This window comes from Lepidochelys kempii, chromosome 3 (assembly GCF_965140265.1).
Source record: "Lepidochelys kempii isolate rLepKem1 chromosome 3, rLepKem1.hap2, whole genome shotgun sequence".
In the NCBI taxonomy this organism is placed as follows: domain Eukaryota; kingdom Metazoa; phylum Chordata; order Testudines; family Cheloniidae; genus Lepidochelys; species Lepidochelys kempii.
In genome coordinates, this window is record NC_133258.1 from 11988978 (window position 1) to 12009646 (window position 20669).

The window sequence follows — 20669 nt, forward strand, 5'->3', positions numbered from 1 at the left end:
AGCTGGTGCAAATGGCTGTAACTTCAACCATTTACACTAGCTGAGGATATGCCTTCCCCCAGGGATGCATTTCAACTACCTAACCAAAAACCTCAGTGTAGGCCTGGCTTGACATAAGTAATCTGCCTCATTTATGAGCGGGCGTAATTGGGAAGATGAATGGAAGGTTAAGTTGTAAATAGGGACTTGACAAACAGTATGCTGGAGTCAGGGTATCTGTGCTAGCTAGCTAAGGTAAGCAGCAGCACCCTGAGGCCAGGGACTACGGAAAAGATAAACTTGGAATGTAAAGATCAGGTTCCACATGAACAGCACACGGACAGAGCATGCTGTCCAGAGATTGGTTCCTGCAGAGTGACCAAGTCATTCCAAAAATGTGTGATTTAATATATAGGAAATGCAATGTGATGTGTAAATGTGTATAAAGGAAGAGGTTGTCTGTGTAACTTCTGATGTGTGGTGTGCCCTATGCCCTCTCCTACGCCAGGGTCGAACTGAGTGTTTTGGATCCCAGAGAACTGGATGAAGTGTTGTCTCAGAATTGGACAAGGTGTTCTGGATAAGCCGAGTGGAAAAGATCTCGGAGCTATCCAAAGATATTACAGGGGAAATTTGAGGATAAATGGACCTTGTTTTTGAAAGCCTGCAACCCCCATACAATGGGCTGTTACTCAACTTTCCCATTGCAGGCTGGGGTGTTTTCAGACTAAACAAACCCACATAACCCAAACTTGGTCATCCGTTAGGGAGGTGCCTTGTGCAATACAGTTAATAAATAAAAAGTTAAGAAAAATGAAAAACCAGCCTCACCACTATTAACAAAAGACTTCTTCAAAGCTATTCTTTTGCTCTGGGCTTTTACAATAATAAACTGGAAAAAAATACATTAGAGAATGAGCTACTTCTAGCCACTTCATATTTCATTTTGCCTCTTGCTTCTCTCTTTATTTATTTCTTTAATGTTGTCTTTCCTAATTACTTCTCAATTGTAGAAAGACAACATTAGGCACAACGTGTTTTAAATATATTCTCCCTACCCAAAATAACTTCATGGGTTGTCTGAAATTTCAAGCTTCCCACTAGTAAGCCTAGAATAAAATTAAAAGGGAGTGTGATCTAGTAGTTAGAGCAAGGGCGTCAAGATTCTTTAGTTATTTCCCCTGCTCTTCTGCAAACTTTCTGTGTGACTAACCTGTCTGTCCCTCAGATTAATTGGGTACCATAATTCAGATATATGTTGTCATCTACTTTGATTATATGCCTGCGATAACTGGGGACTGGATTTGATGACCCAGGAGACCCCTTTTAGTCCTATGTTCCTTAGTATTAGTCTTAACTAATTAACATATGTACTGTTCTTTGAAGACATAAAGTGACATCTTATTATGGTGCTTGGTGATCCTCAAACAACTGTAAGGTCAGTCCTTCTCCAGTGGAGTCGTTCAGTTGACTTCAACGGGAGAAGGATCAAGCCCTAGCTTAGTCCCATTATCTAAGCAAAGTATTATATCCGCTATGTGCAGTAGTGATGCTTGAAGTTATTTAGGCCCCAATCCTGAAAACAGGCATTCATGTGCATAAAGTTATGTGCATAAGAGTTTTCTGGATTGTGGCCCTGGTTTGAACAAGTTCACCCTTCAAGGACTTCACTGGGTTTACACCAGGGTTGAGTTTTGGTCCTGGTATATCTAGCTGAACAGACCCTTGGATTTTCCAGGAGCTGCTGCTCAGATCCAGCATACAAAGTTTCTCAAGGTTAAATGCAGGTGTTTCAGACACTCAGCACTGTAGTTATCCCGATATATCCTTCTCACTGAATACTCTCTCTGCTTTTCATTTTACTTTTACGAAGATATGTTGGAATGCATTTTTGCCCAAGTTGTAATTTTCTGCCCCTAGTTCTCACCTCCATAAGGGCTGTCTCTCCTGCGTTAGTTCTCCTTCCTCATGGATGTTTGCACCACATCCCAATTTCATGCCATCTGCAGATTTCACTCACACGGCTGGTTGTTATCCCTTCCCCATCCCAACTTGATCATGAATGAAGGTGTTAAATAAACTGGACATGGCATCACACAGGCATCTTTAAAATAGGTGGGGAGGGCACTGATTTAGAGCTGGTGCAAGATTCTGAAATGACAGTCACTGGAGCCTGAAGTCCTTGATCCGGCCATAGGAAAGGCGCAACCTGAGCAGTGTCAGAGCAAGCTTTCTCATGCTGCCCTGCCAATTGGCTTCAGTCTTATTCTGGAGGGGCTACCTCTAGTTGTTGTCATTCCTGTTCTGTCCTCTGCTTCTTCAATAGGACTTTTTATAAAGGGCTCAGTTGTGCCTAGTTATGTGATGTATTTGTATTGTTTACTTTTAGATGATGCTCAGTGTTCCAGATGGTGCAGAGCTTCCCTGCTCTGGGGGAAGTGCCCAGGCACTCAGGCTAACCACTTAATCATCTCCTCTCTGGCCAGCTCCACTGGCAGGTGTGGAAGGGTTGGGATCATGACCTCATCTCCTGCCTGTCCTTCTGTGTTCCTTGTTGTGTGACTGTCTCCTACAGGGCACAAGCAGGAAGCAGTCCTTGTACTAATGGTGTGGTCAGCAGTTGTCGTCACCCTCTGCCTGGAGTGCACTAAAACAGGACCATCTTTGCTCTTTCTCCTCCTTGCATATGCATGGAGGCGCTGGCCACAATCTGGCCCAAAGATCCTGATGAGTGTTAATTGTGGTAGTAGGGTTCGGTGACGGGGATACCTCTCCACTTGGAAGTGAATATATCCCCCTCTACAATTTATCTGATGCAGGCCACTGAACATTTATCAGAGAGTAGCAAGGTGGTCTAGATGTCAGAGGCTTTTTCCATATCCCATTTCCATTCTCCGGAGATGCCCACTCCCTACTGCAACCATCCTTAACACTTCTCTGAAGTAGAGAGGACATTTGTGACAATCAGTACATAAGAACCATAAGAAATATTGCTCTTGATAAGTTCATGTGAATGTGGTTAGTTTTGCATGGATATAAAGAGCTGCCTAGTTTGGTTCTGGCTCTGTCCTAAAGTTTGCCAATGGGAAGCAGGGTTTGGATCTAGGATTTTGGTTCAGCCCATTGCAACAGTAGCGGCCAGTGGCAAAGTCTGGTTCCAGGGCTGAACTTTTCCAGGGGCTTAAGGTCTTCAGAATCAGGGGGTTGGCTGAGACCCAGCTTTAGCTGAAATTATTTGGACTGGAGGATTCGGACGTGGAGTTAGACACCCTGCTAGACCTGAGGAGTAGGGGGTCTCTTTAATATTTTCTAGTTGAACATGCTCTTTGTTTCTCTTTGCTGACTTTCCCTACCACACAAAGAATATTATTAAATTATATCAGTAGTGTTCCAAGGCTTCTCATAGGTGCTGGAATTAGAGGTTCTGGGGGTGAGACTGCACCCCTTGACTTGAGGTGGTTTACATCATATACAGGCTTTACAGTTTGGTTCAATGGCTCTCAGCACCCCCACTATACAAATTGTTTCAGCACCCCTGCTTCCTTCAATGCCAGTAGCATCATTTACCTCTATAGTTCTACAGATTTAGCTATCTACCTACTAGGTTCTTGTACAGTGTCCTTTGTATCTGAATCTGATCCAGGCTCAGGTTCCAACTCCCCTCTGTAATCCAAGGAGTGTTCAAAGCCTGGGCTTTGGTTCAGGCCCACTTCTAGTTATGAGACTTAAGATCCCTGCTTTCCTTTGCTCTAAAGATCAATACCATCAAGATGTCACTTTATGCTGCCTGCACTTGTAGTGATTGAAACCCCCTTAGATCCCAATTCTGCACTCCATAGTCACATGGAGTAGCACTTATGGGAATCATCCCATTGACTTCACTGGGACTACTCATGTAAGTGAGTGCTACTCAACATGAGTAAGAGTTGAACAACTGTGGGTCCTTAATTGGTGGGACTGTATCTTTAAAGTCACAGTGCTCGGTATAACTCCACTATGCAAGGGAAAAGGATGTGAGACAAGGCAGCTGGTGACAGAATGTCTGAGACGTTTATTCAGAGTGGCCAATTCTCACAATTTTTGGTGTGTTTCATAAAGCCCCAGTTCCTGGAGGCATGCCATTTGGAGAATCTCAGCTTTCATTGTGCCTTCTGATTGCAGAGAAAAGCTTGAAAACGTGACCTGAGTGTAACCTCAAGGGTCAAAAATCAGAAGGCAAATCAGAAGGAGCACTTACTTATTTTGTTTTGTTGTTAAATCTCATTATAGTTAAGCCAATCTCATGATTTGGGCGGGCTCATGATTTTTAGACATGAGCATTTTGAGGTTGCCAATGCTGGTGACTTCTGTTACCAGTAGGGCAGGGCCCTGTTAAGATTTAGATGTAAATACCTTCTCCTGGTTCACCCTGAAACCCCTAGCATCCTTCACACCAGGGCACCAGGGAATAGGTGCCGACTTTCTAATGTGCCATGGGGCGCTCCCTCCTAGCTCCGCCCTAGGCCTTGCCCCACTCCACCCCTTCCCCTAAGTCCCTATGCACACCCTGCCTCAAAAAGTTTGAATTGGAAACGTCAAAATGGAAAACAACTTGACATTTTGAAATATTGTTTGGTTTTAATCAACATTTTAAAGCAAAAGGTGTTGTTTTAAATACTTGTTGAAACAAAAAATGTTTTGTTTCAAAATATTGATTCAAAATGACTTTTTTAAATTTTGACTCTCCTGATTGGCATATTGAAAAATTATGTTGAAATTGACATTTTCCCATGGAAAATAACAATTTTGACAAAACAACTGAGAAACATTTTAAAGTTAAAAAAAAATAAAAATCAAACCACACATCTACACATCTACATCTACTGATCCCTGATTGGAGTCTCTATGAGCTACCACAATACAAATAGGCCTTACATATTTGAAAAATGACTAGTGATTTTGGGTACCTCTGTTTCTTTCCTTGAGCCTTCCTTCCTTAAAAAGGCCTGATTTTCAATGGGCAGGTGCTCAGCATTTCCTGAAAACTGGGCTTTTTAAAATATTTAAAGTGGGTACCCAAAAATGGAGACATCCAGAATTAATAGTCACTTTTGAAAATTGAGTCCATAATAAATCATTATACGCCAACAAACTCAGATCTGTAAACGGAAGTTCAGTTATGGATGTGAACTAGAGCTAGATGAAACTTTTTGTCTCAATACTTTTTTTTAAATTAAAAATATCTTGTTTGGGGCAAAAAAATCCTGTTCCCAGCGAAAAATGGTAAATTAACCAATATTTGGTTACTGAAAAAAATTTGGTTTTCGAAACACCCAAAAGAGGTTGTGGGAAATTTTTGAAAAAAATATTGCTTTTCAAAATATCCCTCAAAAACAATTGGCCTTTTCCAGCCAGCTCGAATCTGGACATCCCCAAAGACTGCAGGTGTTTGTATTAAAGGTTTTGCTTGTACTTCAGCTTTCATGGAAAATCATGATATTAAAGTCCTTTTCTGAGAAATTCACCCTTCACTGGAGTTAGTTCCCATGATCAAGAAACTCTTCTAATTAGAAAACAGTAATAATAATCAAGTGGAATGATCCTCCAATTTTAGTTTGGAGTGATCATTTTATTTCCAAACTTTATTTTTGCAAAAGAAAAGGACAATTTATCTTTGCAAGAACTGCAGGCCAAGCAGGGAGAGAGAATCTGAGAACCTTTCAGTTCATAATAAAAGCTGGCAACAATAGTCTTAATAGAGTTCAAGTTTATTTGACTAATACTTTCACCACTTGTCAGAGAACATAGTTTTGTTTGTGGTAACAAAACAAGCCCTTTCCTTTCTCATTTCTCCAGTGAGCAATACAGGCACTTGTGGTGAGCACACATTACTACTAACTGTTATGATGTTTGCTGTCAAACTCATTTATTTATGCAACTGCTGTGGAAAGGCCTGAGGCCCATAAGCAGCCATGAAAGATTTCAGAGTCCTGGTGTGGGGTCATGAAAGGGAAAGCAAGGGGGTGGGGGGTGGGAAGCCTCCACTCCTTGTGAGAAAGGAACTGACACAGGAAATGGTCACATATGGCACAGATTTATTGTGTCCGGGACTTCCCATTCAAATCTCATTATATCCACTGCTCAGAGCAGTGAATGGCACAACTGCATTCATTTTGAGGTCTGGCATCTGATGAAATTACCGCTCTGCTTTCCAGCAGAGGTGATGGGTTTATCATTCCTTGGTGAGAGAGCCAGAGATTGGAATTGTATTTATAAAGAATGCTGTTTGCTGCCCCCTGCCTTTAAATTAAGCCATGGATATCCGTTTGTCTGATGCTCAGTAGACAAGGTTATTGGTGAGGAGGAGGGGAAAAAAATCCTTCTGGGCTTTAAATACAGCTAAAGAGAAAGAAGGAATAACTTGAGGGGAGACCAAATGGGAAAAGGCGTTGGTAGAGACAAGAGGAATGCACTGTTCTATTCACTGTAGGGTTGTTTTTCGAAGGTAGGATAGTTTAGGCAGTAAGATGGTTCTGTTTGAATTTTTCCCTCTTTAGCATCTTTTCTGCGGCTGAAATTTCCTCTGTCCCCACAGAATGCCCAATTATTTGAGATGTATGTGGCAAAACAAGCAGGGTTGGGGGAATGGAATACTTATTACTGTTTGCATTACGGGAGCATCCGATGAAGTGAGCTGTAGCTGTAGCTCTCGAAAGCTTATGCTCAAATAAATTTGTTAATCTCTAAGGTGCCACAAGTCCTCCTGTTCTTTTTGGGAGCATCTACGAAGTCCAGTTATGGACCAGGACCCAGATGTGCTAGGCGCTGTACACACATAGAACAAAAAGATAGTCCTTGCCCCAAAGAGCATACAATCTACTCTTCAAGCCCATGGGCTGGCCATGGAGGTGAAATGCAGACCCACTGTGCTATTTCAGTCTATGGCATGAGGGAAGAGTCCTGAGGCATGAAGGAACAGCCGCAGTGTTCTTGCAATATTTCTTTGTTGTTGTTGTTTTGTAAGCCCCATCTTCTGAAATGTGTTGAACGTCCAGACTCACTCTTCTCCCAGGCTTTCTGGGACAGTGTGAGTTAGACTGGGTATGATTAGGTCAAAGTGGGGAGCAATTTATATATCTGGATGGGTTACTGGGAAGTAGGAAAGTTTATAATTTGTTGCCAGTTTATTGGTAACATTTATTGTTATCCTTAATTTAGGTGGATTGCTTATCCTCTTTGTACAGTGCCCAGCACAATGGGTTCAAGGACTTTAGGTGTTGCTGTCAAACATAATAATATGAATAATGCAAATAATAATGCAAAACATAAATAATAATGTGTGTGCCTAGATCATTGCATGCACCCATTTAAAAACAAAATATATAGTATTAACAGACCAAAGCAATTATTATATTTGTATTCATTAATTCACTAGAGAGGAAGGGTGGTCCAGTGGTAAGGGCATTAGGCGAGGTCTTGGGAAACTAAGGGTCACCTCCCTACGCTGCCACAGACTTTCTGTGTGATCTTGGGCAACTTAATCTCTGTGAAATGGGGATAAACAAAACTTCCTGACCTCACAAGGGTGTTGTGAGGATAAATCAATTAGAGTGTGAGGTGATCAGATACTGTGGTGCTGGGAGTCGCATAAATACCATAGATAGTATAAAAATACTTGTACTTGTGTTAATACATAATTTTGTGTTTATGTGTGTGTGTGTGCAAGACTGTGTGCGTATTACATGCATTCACTCATGCTCACATGCTCAATTATGCATTAATACATACACTTCCACAATCATTTAGGCCAGGGATTGTCAGCCTTTGGCATCCGGCCTATCGGGGAAATCCGCGGTTTGTTTAGCTGCAGCGTCTGCAGGTTCGGCTAATCGCAGCTCCTACTGGCTGTGGTTCACTGATCCAGGCCAATGGGGGCTGCAGGAAGCGGCAGCCAGCACATCCCTCAGCCCATGCTGCTTCCTGCAGCCCCCATTGGCATGGAACAGCGAACCACGGCCAGTGGGAGCTGCGATTGGCCAAAACTGCGGACCCTGCAGGTAAACAAACCATCCCAGCCCTCCAGCAGATTTCCCTGACGGGCTGCATGCCAAAGGTTGCAGATCCGTGATTTAGTCACTCTAGTATATTCAAATAGCAGGCATACCCAAGTTCACATGATCACACGTCCTTATGCACACAAAGACTCCCATGCACGCGTGCACACACACACACACACACAGTGGGATTTTCAAAAAGGGCTCAGCACTGGCCTAATTTGTGCCTCCATTGAAACCAATGGGATTACTCACATAAGTAAAGTCACCTGCCTGGGTATAGATTTGCAAGATCAGTAGCCATTAGCTTCAGTGGGACTCTGGATAGGCATAAAAGTCTGCCTGTGTGGATCAGAATGAAGGATCAGTACCTAAATTTGTAAATTACTGATAGTGAAAATTCAGAATAAAGAAAAGGAGGCTATCATTTATGTTTCTATGCAACAAAAAATATTAACCCCCCATTAATTTCACTTCCCTGTCCTGTTACATTTCTGTGGTCCTAACTTTGGGCTTTTTGTCTCAAAATTGGACATCAGCAGGTCAAAAGGGGCCAGCTAGTTTTGAGAAATATTTCCTCTTCAGCAAAGATGTGTGCTTGGCTGCCCAAGGCTAGTGAGTCACAATATCTAAGCAGCATGGCATCTATCCCATCCCCCACTCCTTTTTATTGTGACAGGGTCAGGCCAGATGGCTACAGGGGAGTGATTTTTTTTTTTTTAGGGAAAAGGGCGGGGCAGGCAAACAAACTGAAGCTAGCGAGGTGCTGGGGTAAAAGGGAGGGCAAAAAGGCTGTAAGGGGCAAAATGGGGCAGGTAGCATGGGACAAAGCTGGGAGCTTGCTGAAGGGGGTCAGTCCAGGGTGGGGGGGACAGGAGAGTGATAGAAGGCAGATATATTAGCCCCAGGTTAAGTAGGTCCCTTTTCCCTGGGTAAGGTAACAGGGAAGGTGCCAGAATCAGGAACTTTCTGGAAACAATTAAGGCAGACAGGCTGATTAGAACACCTGCAGCGAATCAGGAAGCTGCTAGAATCAATTAAGGCAGGCTAATCAGGGCACCTGGGTTTAAAAAGGAGCTCACTTCAGTTTGTGGTGTGAGGAGCTGGGAGCAAGAGGCGCAAGAAGCTGAGAGTGAGAAGGCGTACTACTGGAAGACTGAGAAGTACAAGTATTATCAGACATCAGGGGGAAGGTCCTGTGGTGAGGATTAAGAAGGTGCTGGGGGGGAGGCCATAGGGAAGTAGCCTAGGGAGTTGTAGCTGTAGCTGTCACGCAACTGTTCCAGGAGCCACTGTAGACAGCTGCAATCCACAGGGCCCTGACTGGAACCTGGAGTAGAGGGTGGGCCCGGATTCCCTCCATCCCCCCAACTCCCTACTTGATACCGGAGGAGTCGAACTGGACTGTGGGTTCCACCAGAGGGGAAGGTGTCTGGCCTGTTCCCCGATCCACTAGGTGGATCAGCAGAGACTGCGGGGATTGTTCTTCTTCCTTTCCCCCTGCTGGCCAGTGATGTGGTTAACTGAGTGAACGGCAGATTTGAGCCACAAAAGTGGCCAAACCGAGGGCTGCTGTGAACCTCTGAGGCGAGCAAATCTGCCAATAAGCACAGGACCCACCCAGGCAGAGGAGGAACTTTGTCACATTATATTTGCATAGCCATAATTGCGGTTAAATTAGAAAATCATACGGGGCAAATTTAGTCGGCCAGAAATAAATTTGCAGGCGTTTTATTGTATTTTGATTTAAAAAAAAAAAGACCACCTGAAGCCACCTTTTTTGTTTTGGTCAAAAATCGCCTATATTTTCCTCGTACTCTGAATTGTGAAATCTATCACAAAATGGGTAAAACTTCTTGAAGGAAATGGTGGTGGTAACCCAAAGGGAAAAATCATTAATGTTGTTGTATTTCATTCCATTTTAAATATAGAATTTTTTTCATATTTTATTTTTTTGGCACTGGGAGATGGAGGAAGGACAGGAGAGCTGCAAAGGACTCAATGTGCCTTCAAGACAAAACATCTATTTTAAAAATACTCTTTTTAAAAAAAGGAACAAAAACAAAACCCCCTTCTCTCCTGAATTCATTTTTCTAAATAACAGATACGAGACGTTGGGTTTTTTCCTTCCCTAAGCAAAGAGGACCCCCGTCGGCGTATTTTTCTTTTCCAATGTGAAATGAGGTGGAAAATCCTCATTTCACGACAGGAAGAACAAATATTGACACAAAGTTAATATTTGTCAGTAGCCCGGGAAGCAACCTGAGTGTTTAAAATAAATAAATACAATAAGCAACGTGATTCGATGGTTTGTGAATCTGAAGAAGGGGAATCTGCTGCCTGATATAAAGTGAATAGATAGGCAACGCAAGCAACCCCCGCCCCCGATTTCTCTGTATTTCACACATGCGCACAGACACACGTGTCCACTGTCCCTCTCCCACACACACACTTCTCTCTATATAACACACAGACACACACACACATACTTCATTTTCCCATGTTTATTCCCTGCCACCGCTGTTCCTCAGACGTTCTTGTCAGCTGCTGGAAATGGCCCACCTTGATTATCACTACAAAAGGTCCCATCCCCCCGCCCCCTCCCGGTTCTCCTGCTGGTAATAGACAGGTTTCAGAGTAGCAGCTGTGTTAGTCTGTATTCGCAAAAAGAAAAGGAATACTCTAAGGTGCCACAAGTACTCCTTTTCTTTCTGCTGGTAATAGCTCACCTTACCTGATCACTCTCGTTACAGTGTGTATGGTAACACGCATTGTTTCATGTTCTCTGTGGATATAAATCTCCCCACTGTATTTTCCACTGAATGCATCCGATGAAGTGAGCTGTAGCTCACGAAAGCTTATGCTCAAATAAATTGGTTAGTCTCTAAGGTGCCACAAGTCCTCCTTTTCTTTTTGCGGATACAGACTAACACGGCTTCTACTCTGAAACACATACTTCTGTCTGTCACTTTCTCACACACACACAATATCTAATATCAGCCATTAAGAAGGAGGGCTTCTGGAATTTATCACTGTTATTGTTCATCTCCAATGTAAATAGCATGTCAGCTCAATATTCAGTGGTCACTCAGTATTTATTAAGTCTTGTCCATTCTGGCCTTTTTTAGAGCAAAGCCCCAGGGCGGATTAGCTGCTGCCCTTGACACGCTGTGTCACTTATCTATTTGCATTGATTATGAGAGTCAGCTGTGACCAGGCCTCACTTTTCCCTTCTCCTTTCAGCCCCCTTTTACAAGCACCCCTGCTTGGATTTTCATGAGGAAATAATCAGATTAGGCCGTCAGCAGCGAGTTCATATGGAGTTCTCTTTCTCCAATGTGCTACTAACTGAATAAACGTGTTTTGTGGTAAATTGTAAATGACATTATGATTACCAAGGCCAGCATGGGTTTCATTTAAAAGTGATCGAAATTGCAGGCCACAGCAATTGTGACTGGCAGATAAGGCCATTTGGAAGAAAGGAAGGGAGGGCGTTTGCGGGGAGCCAACTGAGACGCCACAAACCTGCTTGCGGAAGAAAGGAGCAGAGCAAAGGGAAAGTCCTGGGGATGACAAAATACAAGCAAGGCCTATTCGTAGACAAGTGAAATGGCACCAGGGAGGAGGGGGATGACTCGGCTGTTTCCAGGAGAGCAAATGATGAGATCTGTCAGGATTTATGGGTTGCCTGCTCTACAGTGCATGTTCTTTGCGCTCTGGGATGGCAACAAAAAAAAAAAACGTTTTTGTGCAGCTCTTCTATTTCTGCTGTTTCGGTGAAGCTGCTGTTCTTCCCCTCCCCCCACACGTTGTTGGTAAAGCGCCTGTGCTGGTGAGCCTGGAAAAGAAGGTGGTGGATGGATATCTAAAAATAGCTGCTCCCATGCAGAGGGCCTGATTCTAATTTCACTTTCACCTCGTCTCCTGACCACATTAAATCAAGGCTGATGTCGATGTAATTTCATCATTTTCCTCTATGGCGTGCACCGCGAGGGCCCAGTCCGGAAAACACTCCTGTGTCTGAGTAACTTTACCTGAGTCATGTCCCGCTGATTTATGTAAGGGTTTGTAGCATCAGGGCCTAAAGCAGCCACTAAATGAATCAAGGGTGGCTTCTACGTGAAGATATATGCAAAAAGAAAAGGAGGACTTGTGGCACCTTAGAGACTAACCAATTTATTTGAGCATAAGCTTTCGTGAGCTACAGCTCACTTCATCGGATGCATACTGTGGAAACTGCAGAAGACATTATATACACAGAGACCATGAAACAATACCTCCTCCCACCCCACGCTCCTGCTGGTAATAGCTTATCTAAAGTGATCACTCTCCTTACAATGTATATGATAATCAAGTTGGGCCATTTCCAGCACAAATCCAGGTTTTCTCACCCTCTGCCCCCCCACACACAAATTCACTCTCCTGCTGGTAATAGCCCATCCAAAGTGACCACTCTCTTTACAATGTGTATGATAATCAAGGTGGGCCATTTCCAGCAAATATCCAGGTTTTCTCACACCCTCCCCCCCAAAAACACACACACACAAACTCACTCTCCTGCTGGTAATAGCTTATCCAAAGTGACCACTCTCCCTACAATGTGCATGATAATCAAAGTGGGCCATTTCCAGCACAAATCCAGGTTTTCTCCCCCTCCCCCCCGCCACACACACAAACTCACTCTCTTGCTGGTAATAGCTCATCCAAACTGACCACTCTCCTTACAATGTGTATGATAATCAAGGTGGGCCATTTCCAGCATAAATCCAAGTTTAACCAGAACGTCGGGGGGGGGGGGGAGGAAAAAACAAGGGGAAATAGACTACCTTGCATAATGACTTAGCCACTCCCAGTCTCTATTTAAGCCTAAATTAATAGTATCCAATTTGCAAATGAATTCCAATTCAGCAGTTTCTCGCTGGAGTCTGGATTTGAAGTTTTTTTGTTTTAAGATAGCGATCTTCATGTCTGTAATTGCGTGACCAGAGAGATTGAAGTGTTCTCTGACTGGTTTATGAATGTTATAATTCTTGATATCTGATTTGTGTCCATTTATTCTTTTACGTAGAGACTGTCCAGTTTGACCAATGTACATGGCAGAGGGGCATTGCTGGCACATGATGGCACATGATGGCATATATCACATTGGTGGATGTGCAGGTGAACGAGCCTCTGATAGTGTGGCTGATGTTATGAGGCCCTGTGATGGTGTCCCCTGAATAGATATGTGGGCACAGTTGGCAACGGGCTTTGTTGCAAGGATAGGTTCCTGGGTTAGTGGAGGGGTTTCAGTTGGGGGCTGAAGGTGACGGCTAGTGGTGTTCTGTTATTTTCTTTGTTAGGTCTGTCCTGTAGTAGGTGACTTCTGGGAACTCTTCTGGCTCTATCAATCTGTTTCTTCACTTCCGCAGGTGGGTATTGTAGTTGTAAGAATGCTTGATAGAGATCTTGTAGGTGTTTGTCTCTGTCTGAGGGGTTGGAGCAAATGCGGTTGTATCGCAGAGCTTGGCTGTAGACGATGGATCGTGTGGTGTGGTTAGGGTGAAAGCTGGAGGCATGTAGGTAGGAATAGCGGTCAGTAGGTTTCCAGTATAGGGTGGTGTTTATGTGACCATTGTTTATTAGCACTGTAGTGTCCAGGAAGTGGATCTCTTGTGTGGACTGGACCAGGCTGAGGTTGATGGTGGGATGGAAACTGTTGAAATCATGGTGGAATTCCTCAAGGGCTTCTTTTCCATGGGTCCAGATGATGAAGATGTCATCAATATAGCGCAAGTAGAGTAGGGGTGTTAGGAGACGAGAGCTGAGGAAGCGTTGTTCTAATTCATCCATAAAAATGTTGGCATATTGTGGGTCCATGCGGGTACCCATAGCAGTGCCGCTGATCTGAAGGTATACATTGTCCCCAAATGTAAAATGGTTATGGGTAAGGATAAAGTCGCAAAGTTCAGCCACTAGGTTAGCCGTGACATTATCGGGGATAGTGTTCTTGGCGGCTTGTAGTCCATCTTTGTGTGGAATGTTGGTGTAGAGGGCTTCTACATCCATAGTGGCCAGGATGGTGTTTTCAGGAAGATCACCGATGGATTGTAGTTTCCTCAGGAAGTCAGTGGTGTCTCGAAGGTAGCTGGGAGTGCTGGTAGCGTAGGGCCTGAGGAGGGAGTCTACATAGCTAGACAGTCCTGCTGTCAGGGTGCCAATGCCTGAGATGATGGGGCGCCCAGGATTTCCAGGTTTATGGATCTTAGGTAGTAGATAGAATATCCCAGGTCGGGGTTCCAGGGGTGTGTCTGTGCGGATTTGATCTTGTGCTTTTTCAGGAAGTTTCTTGAGCAAATGCTGTAGTTGCTTTTGGTAACTCTCAGTGGGATCATAGGGTAATGGCTTGTAGAAAATGGTGTTGAAGAGCTGCCGAGCAGCCTCTTGTTCATATTCCGACCTATTAATGGTGACAACAGCACCTCCTTTGTCAGCCTTTTTGATTATGATGTCAGAGTTGTTTCTGAGGCTGTGGATGGCATTGTGTTCTGCACGGCTGAGGTTATGGGGCAAGTGATGCTGCTTTTCCACAATTTCAGCCCGTGCACATCAGCGGAAGCACTCTATGTAGAAGTCCAGTCTGCTGTTTCAACCTTCAGGAGGAGTCCACCTAGAATCCTTCTTTTTGTAATGTTGGTAGGGAGGCCTCTGTGGATTAGTATGTTGTTCAGAGGTATTTTGGAAATATTCCTTGAGTCGGAGACGTCGAAAATAGGATTCTAGGTCACCACAGAACTGTATCATGTTCATGGGGGTGGAGGGGCGGAAGGAGAGGCCCCGGATTTGTGCTGGAAATGGCCCACCTTGATTATCATGCACATTGTAGGGAGAGTGGTCACTTTGGATGAACTATTACCAGCAGGAGAGTGAGTTTGTGTGTGTATGGGGGTGGGGGGTGAGAAAACCTGGATTTGTGCTGGAAATGGCCCACCTTGATTATCATGCACATTGTAGGGGGAGTGGTCACTTTGGATGGGCTATTACCAGCAGGAGAGTGAGTTTGTGGGGGGGGGGGGCGGAGGGTGAGAAAACCTGGATTTGTGCTGGAAATGGCCCAACTTGATTATCATACACATTGTAAGGAGATAAGCTATTACCAGCAGGAGAGTGGGGTGGGAGGAGGTATTGTTTCATGGTCTCTGTGTATATAATGTCTTCTGCAGTTTCCACAGTATGCATCCGATGAAGTGAGCTGTAGCTCACGAAAGCTTATGCTCAAATAAATTGGTTAGTCTCTAAGGTGCCACAAGTCCTCCTTTTCTTTTTGCGAATACAGACTAACACAGTTGTTACTCTGAAACCTGTCATGAAGATATATGGTAATCCCCACTTGATTAGGCTTCATGATATCCTGCAGCCCTGAGTTCTGGAGTGCTACTTTTCACACCACAAAGTGCCATTTCCTTTCCTTCATTTGACCTGTGGCCTGGCAGCAGGTGTCGCCTCATTCTCATACTGTGGTGAAAGGTGAAGAGGAGCACTCTTTTCGTTTCATTGTCCCATTCTTTGTTTACTTTAATGAAGATCTTATTTAAGGCTAAATTGTCCCAGTCTTTTCAGCCTCTTCTTTTATGCCTCTAACAAACTTTTTTTTTCTTAATAAGTAGCTTATTTCCCCCCAACTTTGTAATGTTGCTGAGAATCATAGTGTCATAGACTATCAGGGTTGGAAGGGACCTCAGGAGGTCATCTAGTCCAACCCCGTGCTCAAAGCAGGACCAATCCCCAAAGCCAGAAGCCAGGAAGCTGAATGCAGTGAGCTAGATTGTAGCTCAGACTGCACATTCACATAGGGGTACCAAGGGGAAGAAGACTCCCATCTTTATGCCCAGTGCAGGGTACAGTGTTGGATCCAGGTGTACTTCAGTAAGGGTCACTGCATACCCCATCTCCAGAGCACGTGGCAACATGCACAGCTATCTTGTGCAAGAGCAGGGAGGAAGAGAGTAATAATTTACTGCAGTTCCAAATTACTACCTCCCTGTAGCAGAGAGGGAACAGGAACCACAGTTCCTTCCCTTGGATGCTCCTGGAATTGCACAACAATGAACTGCCCCTTACTATGGGCTATGTTTGTGACACAATCCACCTCAGTTGAAAGGATTGCTGGGGAGGGGAGAGGAGAAAGCAAGGTTGTTATTCATGTCAGACGTAAAGGAGCTTCACAAAGAATACCAAATTCATGGCAAAGTTTGCTGCCCTGCTAACCAGGACATCTGAGAGAAACAGCTCCTTGCATCTTCACACGTACCAGCATCACACAGAAAGGTGTACCATGCAAATAAGCAGGTACAGCACAGCGTGTAGAAATGGCAGATCAGCCCACCCCTTTATTTATTTATTTGTTGTTAAACAGGCATTTACAGAGAAGACACAAAGTGCATCTACAAGCCCTCTACGCAAGGCTACTTCTGCAAAGACACAGACCATGCACTCGTGATCCTAGAAAGCTTGGACACTGAAGCAGACGGAAGGAGGTCATCTCCAGTGGTATCAGTGACTGGCAGTTTTGTGGAGGCTTTCAGTAATGCAGTTTCACATGTATCTTGCTGTCCTTCAGAACATCCAAGGGCTTTCTATTCGGTCTTGCCATCCAACAAGCTGACTAAGGTTTGCTTTGCTGGTCTAACACCTCCAAGCTTAAGACTCCGCCTCATCAGTGGTCAAAACTCTACCAGACTTCTCATAGCCATCTTCTACGATGAACCGCGTAGCCTTCATGTTTTCATGAATGGGAATTACATTCCACTAGCCTCATCTTCTTCCAGCGCTTTCTTAACTAATGCCATGGCAGGCACCCACTCCTTCAGCTTTGAGAACAACCTTCTCTACGTCCTCCTTCATGGAGATGACCCCATAGAAATATACACCAGCTATTCCCTTCACATTGCTTTTACCATTGCTGAGACCATTGGAGAGGAGGGTCAAAGAAGGGTGGTCCATCACCTGGCTGATTTCTTGAAGATTGAACACGTTCATGTCAGAATAGTTCAGAGTGCATCAGGAAGCGAGAGCACATTAAAGGTTATCTCAGACAATGTCGGCAAGAGGAGGCGTCAGTGCCCTCCCATGACATCTTGCACAGCCTTTTGTAGCAGGGCTGGCTGGGAGAAAACCCGTAGAGGAGCAGCCAGCATTTGGGTTCTGCAGTCATCTCGTGCCGTTACCCCATTAAGAGTGTTGATCATTGAAATTGGAGACCCACCAGGCCTTTTCAGAAATAAGCTTGTTCCCTCCTTGTCGAGCGACAGGTTGAAGAGCTTGGCCAGCACTGTTATCAACGCTCAGCAGACTGGGGATCTTCAGCGAGCCCTGGAGTTACCAATTGATACTTTAATGGTGACACAATCTGCTTTGTCATCACCACCAGGGGGCAGTGCCGGGTAAGTGAGTTACTTGTATGTATCCTTCAAAGCTCATTTATGATTATTTATTATTTTAAGACATTAATAGTTTAAATGAGGGTATTTAACCACTGGAACAGCTTACCATGAGAGGTATTAAATTCTCCATCACTCAGAGGTCTCAAATCAAGACTTGATGTCTTTCTTAAAAATATGCCCTAGTCCAACCAGAAGCAGTTGGTCTGGATGCAGAAGCTGCCAGGTGAAATGCTCTGACCTGCATTCTGTAGGAGGCCAGACTAGATGATCATAATGGTCCCTTCCAGCCTTAAAATCTATTAAACATATGCATGGTATTCATTTATTGACACAGTGCCAGAGATGGGTACGGTGTGAATAGAGGAAAAAATGACAGGCTCCTGTCCTGAAAAGCTTAGAAATTTAGGCCCTGATGATGCAAACACAGATACATGTGCTTATCGTGACTGCCATGAGTAGAATAGAGCCTTGGGAGGCGACCGATTAGCTGTGTTTGCTCAGGGTGGAAAGAACAGCGCCAACATAATGCAAGTCTGAAAGATACCCACGCGTAAATGTCATGGCTGCCATTTTGGGCGACATACTGAGGACTGAACCAGGGGTCTCCAGAGCTAAAAGCATGAGCTACTGTAGCTTGAGAGGTAGTTAGCTGGGGCTGTAATAGACAGAGCCCATCTGTTACTGCCATGTGCATGCCACCCACACCACCTGTCTGTGTGTGTGAAGGGAGAGCAGGCCCTGCGTGGGCACTAGTCCCACCCCTGCCCCGCCACACACATGGGTAGGGAGAGGGGAACAGAACCTCAGCTTTTCTCCTTTCCAAACACCAGCCAATGGAACTGAGCCGGGGCAGGAAAGGTGTAATCTGGGCCTCGTAATGATCTGACACAGATTATTCCCCCTGTGGAGCAGAGAAGAAATTATAACTCTCTGCATCACAATTCCTTTGGCTGGGTGCTCCTGGGGTGGCACAGCTTGCCCACTGTAATATTTAATTGAAATAACCCACCAGCAACGGAAACAAAGAAGATCTCTGAGGGTGTGTATTTAAGGGTAAAGCATATTAGATGATGATACATTTCTGTATCTCCCATATCCTCTCCCCATTCTGTTTCTGTACTGCCACCCCTCACTGTGCAAGCTCTATAGAACCTGTAGAAAGCAATAGGGCTTTAACTAGTAGGAATCTATATAAATGTAATAGGATTCTATAGAAATTACTCTAAAAACCTATACAATTTTATACAAAATGAGATCCTTTTCATAGGTGTTTGTTACTGTATTTTTTTTTTAAAACTAGCCTATAGATCAAGGATTTAATTCACTATTAAATTCTATAGGATGATTCACTAAATTCTACAGGGTGACTCAGAACACATATAGAAAGGATATTATTTTCTTTTAAAGTCTGTAAGATTTTCCTCTCAGGTTTATGTCTAAAAGCTCATTCCTGCAAACACTTACTACTGGGAGTAGTATTAACTCCCATAGGCAATCTCAGTGATATCAGTGGAACTACTCAATAGTAAGATCCAATAATAAGGATCTTCAGGGACAGGCCCTAAATTAGGGCCTGATCCTACAGAAGGGGATCTGTGACACACACTCACCAGTGGGTTACACAAACACTATCAAACTTAAGGAAGGTATTTGTCCTTCACCACTTGGGTTCCTCTGTAGTGTTATTTATTACTCCCCATCAGTCTTAGACTTTATGGCATCACTTGTGGCTTTGACACTTGTGATATAATAAGGCCCTGGCTAACCTGTAAAATTAAATCAGATATTTCCTGTTGGGACATGTAATATCCCCTCTGTCTGTCCCTCATTAGAGTCTAGACAATACACACCAGCACAGGCAGGGATAATGGGGTTGGGATAATGAGAGATTGTGTATTTTTCCACACAACGGGGGAAATTTTCTTCCACACCTGTGTTCTGCAGAAACAAATGAGATTCAGAGATCTCTAGGGCAGATTTAACAGCCTACACCAGCACATGGCCAACAGCCCTGCAATGTCAGACCCCCAGTTCTCCCTGCTTCGCAAAGCTTTGGGCAACAGAGATTGGGACTCCCTGTTCACAACTCACAAGGAAATGGCTAAAGGTAGCCCTGGGGACCCTAGCAGCAACAGCTCTGCATAACAGTGTAATGCCGACAGACCCTGGTCATCAGCATTGAACCGGGGACCTCTGGAGCTTAGTGCATGAGCTTCTACCGCATGAACTAAAAGCCAATTGGCTCTTAGTTAAGGATGTAGAGGAGACTCATTAATCTCTCGCTCTGAGTGGTCTCAGTGCCACTCGATGGGACAGAACACCTCACCCAGAAGGTGTGTGGGTTACAACAGCAGAACTATTTATCATACTGACAAGACCTATTTTAAATAATTTGTCTCGTTTCTTTATGTGGTTTCAATTTGACTGCTTTTTTAGGGTCAGGTTTCAGAGTAGCAGCCGTGTCCGTCTGTATCCGCAAAAGGAACAGGAGGACTTGTGGCACCTTAGAGACTAACCAATTTATTTGAGCATGAGCTTTCGTGAGCTCCAGCTCACTTCATCGGATACATGTGGGTCAGTTCATTCTGCTGCTTCCTGATTCACCAAGGAGAGAGGGAGATGACAGCTAATAGCTACATGGAAGACAGAGAAAGCACAATAGTAATATACTTGTATACCAAGAGAGTGTGTGTGTGTGTGTGTGTGTGTGTGCGTGCATGCATGCACACACATGGAAATAAATTATTCTGTCTTCAGAGCAGGGTTTGCATAGTGCACAATAAATAAGGCCTGGGGCCACTCATTGAGCAAAGTGGATAAAGCAAAATATTGCAGAGCTGCTCATTCAGTGAATCCTTGGCACTGAATGAGGCAGGGGTTCTGTGGAAATAATAGTATGTAGTTAAAGCCTGTGTCATAATGCATCTGCACATTGTGAATTAATTATTAACATGACAGGGGTCAGGGTCTGGGATCAGGGCTGCTGCCCACCCCCTACAGAACCACGCGGCAGGGGTCAGGGTCTGCAGGTTGGCCCTGCATGGTGGGATCCAGGCCAGGGGCTGCTGCTCAGCCCTGCCCACCAGGGGTTGGGGTCTGCCGCCCAGCCCCTGTAGCAGGGATCCAGTCGGGGCGGCTGCCCAGCCCTGCACACCAGGGGTCCGGGTCTGGGGACTGCCGCCCGGCCCCACATGTCAGGGGGCTGGGGCTGGTGCTGCTGCACAGCCATGCCCAG

At 44.5% G+C, this 20669-nt stretch overlaps 1 protein-coding gene across 27 annotated transcripts in view; it reads left to right on the top strand.

Moving 5' to 3' along the window:
* PKHD1 (PKHD1 ciliary IPT domain containing fibrocystin/polyductin) overlaps nt 1-20669 on the top strand; it is a 467199-nt gene that overhangs the window by 333235 nt on the left and 113295 nt on the right. For all 27 annotated transcript variants that reach the window (XR_012157892.1, XR_012157891.1, XR_012157890.1 and 24 more), the window contains one exon: nt 16408-17434. Coding sequence is in view for 20 of the 27 variants with exons in the window: in XM_073335719.1 (XP_073191820.1) it covers nt 16408-17434 (1027 nt within the window). In the remaining 7 variants the exon portion in view is untranslated. The remainder of the gene's footprint in view (nt 1-16407; nt 17435-20669) is intronic.